At 37.2% G+C, this 7,151-nt stretch overlaps 1 protein-coding gene across 1 annotated transcript; it reads right to left on the bottom strand.

The window, feature by feature from the left end:
* Nucleotides 1-278: 278 nt before the first annotated feature.
* si:ch73-14h1.2 (ferric-chelate reductase 1) lies at nucleotides 279-6,685 on the bottom strand. Its single transcript, XM_035422988.1, has 6 exons — nucleotides 6,567-6,685; nucleotides 5,244-5,439; nucleotides 1,361-1,503; nucleotides 708-805; nucleotides 533-617; nucleotides 279-360 (listed from the first exon to the last, which is right to left on the bottom strand). The coding sequence occupies exons 1-6, from the start codon at nucleotides 6,597-6,599 to the stop codon at nucleotides 298-300; spliced, it is 618 nt and encodes a 205-aa protein (XP_035278879.1). The 5' UTR covers nucleotides 6,600-6,685; the 3' UTR covers nucleotides 279-297.
* Nucleotides 6,686-7,151: the final 466 nt, after the last annotated feature.

The raw sequence follows: 7,151 nt of genomic DNA, 5'->3' as shown, positions 1-7,151 counted from the left end.
TGTGCATGTGGTGTGCTAGCATACGCTCTATGGTTTCACTACAAGAAAATGTGAACACTGTGTCCATGCTAGTGTTTTTATGCCATAGAAGGGATTGCATTTTCCCTCACTCAGGTTCAGACTGAGATGTTTGCCAGCTATGAAATGAAGCTTGAGGAATTACACTGTGTCATAACATAATTATGCGGTTTATTAATTATACATTTAAGGCTATTTAGCACAATGCAATACATATGTTATGCATTATAAAACACATTGGCTTGTATGGCGATGTTGGCATGTAGGCTTTCACGCACATCAGTAATAGTTTAAAAAAAGACCAGTTGCAGCCAGCAGAATGTATTTACTGGGTGGGAGATTCTGGAAAGGAAAACAAATGTGTCAAGTATTCAATATGCTATTTTAATTATTTGAAAGTAGATTTGATGTGTATATTCTTTTACTTGGAATGCATTTACATTTTATATTATAAAATAATACAGTGATGCTCATATTTATTATGATAGTACTTGCAGTCGTAATTAATACTTACCAGCTGAAATGATGAAGAAGCCATTTTAATTAGTGGGCTGTTCACGTTGACCCAAAACATAGTGTAGTCTTCCACAAACGTTGCACTGGAAAAGAAGCACAGCACTAAAGCTCTTTGTGTTGTTTCGAAAGGGCCCATAACAGTTCCACGAAGACATTTTTAGATAAATCCATACCAGAACATGATATCCCCAGGTGTGGCATTGCGGGGGGCTTCCCATGTCGCTTTCACTTGTGTTTTGTGGATGTTTGATCGGTGACTGATTGACGAATTCTGGAAGAAAAAGTTAAAAAACCTATCTGAAGTGCTGGCGATTCCATCCAGGACTAGATTTCTGTGTGAAGTTGCAGGATGCTTAATTCATTTTCATTGCATATGCCCTTTCACCTATTTTTATCCCAACTGCATCAGTTCAGGAGGGTGCAGATAAATTATCCTGTCATCTGAAGCAAAAACAGCCAGTTATTGCTTCTTTTCACGGCATTCCACCAGCTGGACTCCTTGGGCATAGGCAACACTTCAGTCACTAGCCCACTAGTACTAGCACATTGCCAGTCAACAAGAGAGGCTCCTATTGTTTGATGAGGCAGGAAACACTGACATGGCAAGGATTCAATTCCAATACCTGTGCATCAATGCTCCAAGAATCTGGTGATTTAGCTGGGTTCTCCAGCCATTTTATAGGGGACAGCAATAATGTAGGCCCTCTTTATTGATGTCTTGGTTATCACAAAAAATAGGTTGGTCCTAAAGATTTTTTTACAGCGGCACCAGTAATCACGCCAACAAGGTCAGAATGACCACAGGCCTCCTCTGAAGTGAACATACCGTCATGTTGCTGCAGTCCAGGGTTTGGGAGAGGGAGGAGTTGAAGGATACGAAGCAGCCCACTGGGTCTAAATTTCCCTTCACCCGGGCTTGTAACATGAACCCCTGGAATGCGGGGGAACTGCCGGGAGCTTCAAGCGTTACTGCAGAAACGGGTGAAAAACCACGTGGTCAAGCTTCAAACAGGGCCATTCCAGATAACCGCACTAGTGTCATGGTGATAAAGATTTTTACTGTAACGCAAATTAATAGCTACAGTTTGAGCATTACAAGTGTATGGGCTCCCTGTGTTCATATTTGATTGTTTTTCTTCTGGCAGTTGATTGTCTCAACATGAGGACCAAAGAAGTGTAAGTGTCATTCAAGCAGGCCATCATGCAGTGGAAAAATCCAACATTAGAGACATAGCCAAAACATTGGGTGTGTCAAAATCAACTGTTCAGTACATTGTTAAGAAGCCAGAATGCACTGGTGAGCTCAGCAATAGCAAACAACCTGGTAGACCACAAAAGACCGCTGTAGTGGATTTTTTCAATTGTGATGAAGGGCTTATGCGTGAACCTCACCCTGAAACAAATAAATAATAGAAGAAAAAAAACATGAGTGAGGGGGATAAAGCATGCCTCTCTGAGCATGTAGAATAGTAGTAGTAGCAGGAAAGAAAAATTGTCTATACAATACGTTGACACAAATAATAGAAAAAAAGAACAGGAGAGAGGGAGTGTGCCCGTGTGAGCATATAGAATGTGTGTGTGTGTGTGTGTGTGTGTGTAATGTGTATGTAAGTGTGATTTTTAATTATATCTGGGACACTATTGGGTGGTTTGGCTAATCAGTCTATGGTTAAGGTTCAGTTTGAAACTGGTGAGTGAAGGTGATACTTGAGCAGTATGAAGGTGAGAGTTCCATAGGATGGGACCTATACTGCATATCTGATTGAGAATTTACTATGTGGTATGGTAATGTGAAAGGCGTAGGTTAGTTGTTCATTGACAGAAGAACATACAAGTTTGATACAGGATGTGTAGATTTCATCATTACCTGCTGCTGATATCTTTAAGTTATTAAAAACCTCCATCACTTCCAGAACATAAGGTGAATCAAAATGTGACAGAGAAGGGTAATGTCCCTTAATGTAATTTAAGGGATTACCATCAATCTTATCAATTTTCTTTGACAGAGAGGAACCCACATTCACAAAAAACTGTTAAATTCCTATGCTCGTACATGGGGATCATCGAGAATTCTGCTGCAACTGTTGAATTGTGATGGTAGAGCCACAGAAGCCTTTTTTCTGTTTAACAGCTGATAGATAATTTTACATGTGAAGTTAATGTTATTTGTGGCTTCTTGGAATTTTGAGATGTAAAATATACAAATAGATATATTAGGTGGGTAAATTTATTCTTGTATGTTTGGTAGTTTGCACCATTAAAGGGGGTGGGATTTGACAGAAATTTCCTTTAAAGCAATGTTTTTTTAATTGAGGATTTTTGAAGAACAGATAAACCATGGTTTATGTAGCCCATCTGCTACTCTTTTGCATAGTCTAACTATTGGCAAACACTTGTTAAAAATGGATTTGAATAATCTAATGTCTATATATCAATCTATAAGTCTGGTAAGCAGTCTCCACATCAGAACACTGATGGACATTTTCCCATGAAACTTCAATGAGCACTTAAAGTTCTCTGTATTTCTGTGTTAATTCTGTTTAATTATGAATTTCATTCATGTGCTTTTCATAACCAAATCACTGGATGGAGACAATTGTTTAACCATATTGTGTAGTCATTTTTACAATGTTAGGTGTAACCGCTGAATTGCACATAATTTCCTCTATAAATGACTGGCATTTCACTTTCATGTGACATGAACTCTGAATGATCACATTCTCTACAGATGGTAAGGTTAAAAGCAAGCAAGCTAGCCACAATTTCACACAGAACCAAGATGGTGACCACAAAGATTAAAATTATTTATTATGGTAATGGAGAATTTGTGATGATGTAATTGGCAGGAAAAAAGTACCAAACTCTCCGTGCTGTATTGGGCATGCTACCCCACCAAGCCATAACTTGGTAAGATGGCATACCTGCCATTCCCATGTTAGTTATTTTCCCAATCTCCCCTACACTAATGCCCATGGCCTATACTGGTAAGATGTAGCCAGAGATTTGAGACGTTTAAGAAAGCTGAAAATGCTAGTCCTGATTATTTACACTTTCACATGGGTGCTACAAAAATAAATGAATTAAGAAATAAATACAGAAATACATTCTGTACCTGTTTATGTATATATATATATATCTGTTTATCCGATTTTAGCTGTTTATTTATTGCTAAATTTATTCCTAAATAGAGAGTTGTTGGTTCGATCCCTGGCCTTCTGGGTGTGTCAAAGTGTCCTTGAGCAAAAGACCAAACCCCAATTGCTCCCAGGTTGTCGCCTTGCATGGCTGCCTTTCTTCATTGATGTGTGTGTGTGCGTGAATGAGTGAATGAGAGGCATTCATTGTAAAACGCTTTGTGCAGTAGTTGCTGGAAAATTCACCCTATAAATGAAGTCCATTTAGCATTTACTTACATCTAAAAGAGGAAGGCAATCTTTTGAAGAATATGAGTACTGTTTCTAAATAAAAGAATTCACAGAAAGAAGCACTGTAAAACTGAAAAAGAGAACTAATGCAGATTTCAGAGAGAAAAATATGAAAAGGTGCTGCACAGTACAGAACAGAGGGAATGAAATGCAACAGTTGAAACATAAAATGCCAATGAAGTGTATTAGACAGCCTTGAATAAAGGCATTGATAAATACACAGGAAATTAAGTAGCTGTGACATGGCAAAGTATCGATGCATAAAAACATAATTAAGCTACAGCTTGTGTTAGCAAGACTGTAGGTGCCCAGCTAGGAAGTGATTGCAATGTCACTGCTGAGCGATACGACAGATTAATCTGCAGTGTCTGGGTCTCTCCCTTTCTGGGGAATGCTCTGGCTAATCACCAAGGAAGAGCTCTTTTTGGACATATGTGTTTGACATGGTCGAATCGGATTATTGTTCTCCCTTAAAGGGCTGCATTTTTGGATGGATAATAATCTTGAAAGACCTCTGATTCCTGACAGCACTGCTCAGTGATCTTTTCTGGTAAGGAGCTAAGGATGTAGATCCCAAGTGGAAACAGTAAGGTGTCAGAGTGAAAGAAAATACTCAGCCAGCACAGTTACCCAATTATAAAATTACAAGAAAATAATAAACATATATATAAATAAATACAATAATGAGAGTATATAAAAATTAATTAAGGACAAGTGCATTTGAAGTTTATCCAAATATTTCAGAGTAGTGTGATGATAATAATAGGGAGCTTTTTTGTTTGTTTGTCAAAATGCTTCTGATTTCTGAAAGGGGGGATTTGGAGGGGATTTTCCATCAAAGAAAAGTTGTCAATGTATTAACACAGGATCTATTTTGTTTAAGAATTAGAGACTGAAATTGTCTAGCTGGCTCTAACTTATTTTGTCACATTAATTGGACAATTATTTCTGTAACTCCAAATTGCTATGGAGGAAGCATCAGGCTCTGCTGTAGATGGTGCGTCTGCATGCTCACTCCTTTTTTGCATTCAAAAACACTCCACTGAAGCTTAAAAATAAATAGAGCCTGCAATAGCTTGACGGCTAATGGCAATCTTCAAAATCAATATTGAAACAAAACAATCATACATGTTTTGTTTATCTACACTTATTTAGCTCCTTAGCGCTTAACTAGGCATCTTAAAACATAGCAAATGTGATAGATAAACACCAGCACTGAGGTAAAAAATTGACTGTGATGCAGTTTACATAAAATGTCACAAATATCTGAGGCCAGCTGCTTACCCATAATTCTGTCTCCTGGACTGTAGGAAGACATGCTTGCAGAGACTGTGTATGGAGACGGTGACGTCTGGGGACTGCCGTAGTGTCCAGGTATCATGCTCCCACACACGTTACTCACATTGCCGTTAGAGTAGGCAACGGTTCCTTCAGTGTAGACCGCAAACACTGCCAAGCTGAAGAAAAGCTGGAAACCCATCTGAGATTCCAAAAGAAGAATAAAGTCATTGCAGCCAATAATGAAACCCCTGACTCCATTTTCCAAGTGTCATAAAAAACTCTGTAGTACATTTCTCAACAAAACATATTTTCAACATACAAAATGCCAAGTTACTCATGCATACACAGCACTGTCTACAAGTCATTAATTAAAAATTCCAAAGTCTAGGCCTGCCGTTAAAGGTATTGTTATCAAAACAATATTGGCTCTTAGCTTACACAAATGAAACAAGCTGTATTCCAAAGCAATGCTACCAAATGCTTCATAGATTGCTTCATGTAACTTGGCCCTGTGTTTTTTCATCGGCAATGGCTCTCCGGGACATTAATGCCATGACCTTGGAATTATGAGCCTTAGTCTTTATGTTATACTTTAAGCCCTACCCCAAATAAATTTGGATTCACTAAAAAGTATAGAATTTATAAAAACAAATGTGTATAAAATTTCTGATTTTAAACTTTCAAACAAGCATTTGTTTGAAAGGTCTAATAATGACATACTATATAACTCAAAGTATATGTCTTTCAACAAAGCATTATGAGATCATCTGTAATTTAGTTATATATTACTCTTCTGTTTATTTATTTATTTATTTATTTATTTTGTGGCTGTTAAACTGCAATGCGTTTACTGTTAATGGAATGACGACAATTGAATGACCAGCGGAAAGGTGACTTTCAAGCTAGTTTACATGATTGAGGTTTTAAATGTAATTTTCTCTCATCAAAATTGTCATGTCCACTGCAATTTGGCATGGTACTATGATTTAAAAATGCATCTTTGGCTTTATGAATGGAAAAATGCAGTTATGCATTTTGGTAAATGTGGTTATTACGAGAACTTCATTTCATTTCATTTTCATCATTCAAACAGAAGTTCATTTATTTGTTTGGATATATATTTTAGATTGTATATATATATATATATATATATATATAGTTGATTTACTGTTTTAAACAAACTGTAGAAAACTTTATTGTCCAACTGGTATTCCCCTTGATTGAATATGAAGGTCAAATTTGTTGCTACCTGTTTATTTTCAACTATAGACAATAGACATTTAATTACATTTCCAGCAAAATTCATATGGATTGATTAAAACTCACCATTTTTACTTGATGAAGTGATGATGTGCGCATGTACCAGTTGAGACAGCAGAAGCATCTAGCCAAAGTGTAATGAAGAAACTGGCTGTTGTTACTGCAGTCTAAAAGGGTGGGGAACTGAGAAAGGTGTTTTGTTGGCCATTGAGTCTCATTTCTTGTGCAATTTAAGTGCTTGGGTTTCATGTAGGAGGTCACCAGTGGTTTGTTTTTCTTGTTTTTTATTGTTCGTTCAGATAAATCGACTCAGTTTACATAACTCTGTAATTACGTGCTTCAATACCATTTTTGTGTGATTTCAGTGCTTTTAAATGGCTATTCTCTCTCTCACACACACACACACACAAACACAACACACTCTCTCCGTCTCTCTCCCACACACACAACCACACACACACACCACACACACATTTGTTAGCTGACAGAATGCATTACATAGCCTATGAAGAAAGTGGTTGTTTAATGTGGTTGTTTAATGGAGTCTCTAAAAAAACGTCATTTGTTGAATCTATGGTCCTTCTCTCAGATAACTGTGGAGTATAACAATCACTTGAGCTAATCACCCACTCAGCTGTTAACTAATAATCA

This window comes from Anguilla anguilla, chromosome 6 (genome assembly GCF_013347855.1).
Source record: "Anguilla anguilla isolate fAngAng1 chromosome 6, fAngAng1.pri, whole genome shotgun sequence".
In the NCBI taxonomy this organism is placed as follows: domain Eukaryota; kingdom Metazoa; phylum Chordata; class Actinopteri; order Anguilliformes; family Anguillidae; genus Anguilla; species Anguilla anguilla.
Note: the sequence above shows the minus strand (reverse complement) of the source record. Positions and strands in the feature narration are given on the sequence as shown.

Excerpts from the sequence above, each read along its gene's own strand:
- si:ch73-14h1.2 (XM_035422988.1), bottom strand. The coding sequence starts at position 6,599 with ATGCGCACATCATCACTTCATCAAGTAAAAATG. Across the intron at positions 1,504-5,243 it reads TCCAGGAGACAGAATTATGG|TAACGCTTGAAGCTCCCGGC; the intron begins GTAAGCAGCTGG and ends CCGTTTCTGCAG. Across the intron at positions 618-707 it reads CCTGGGGATATCATGTTCTG|TGCAACGTTTGTGGAAGACT; the intron begins GTATGGATTTAT and ends CTTCTTTTCCAG.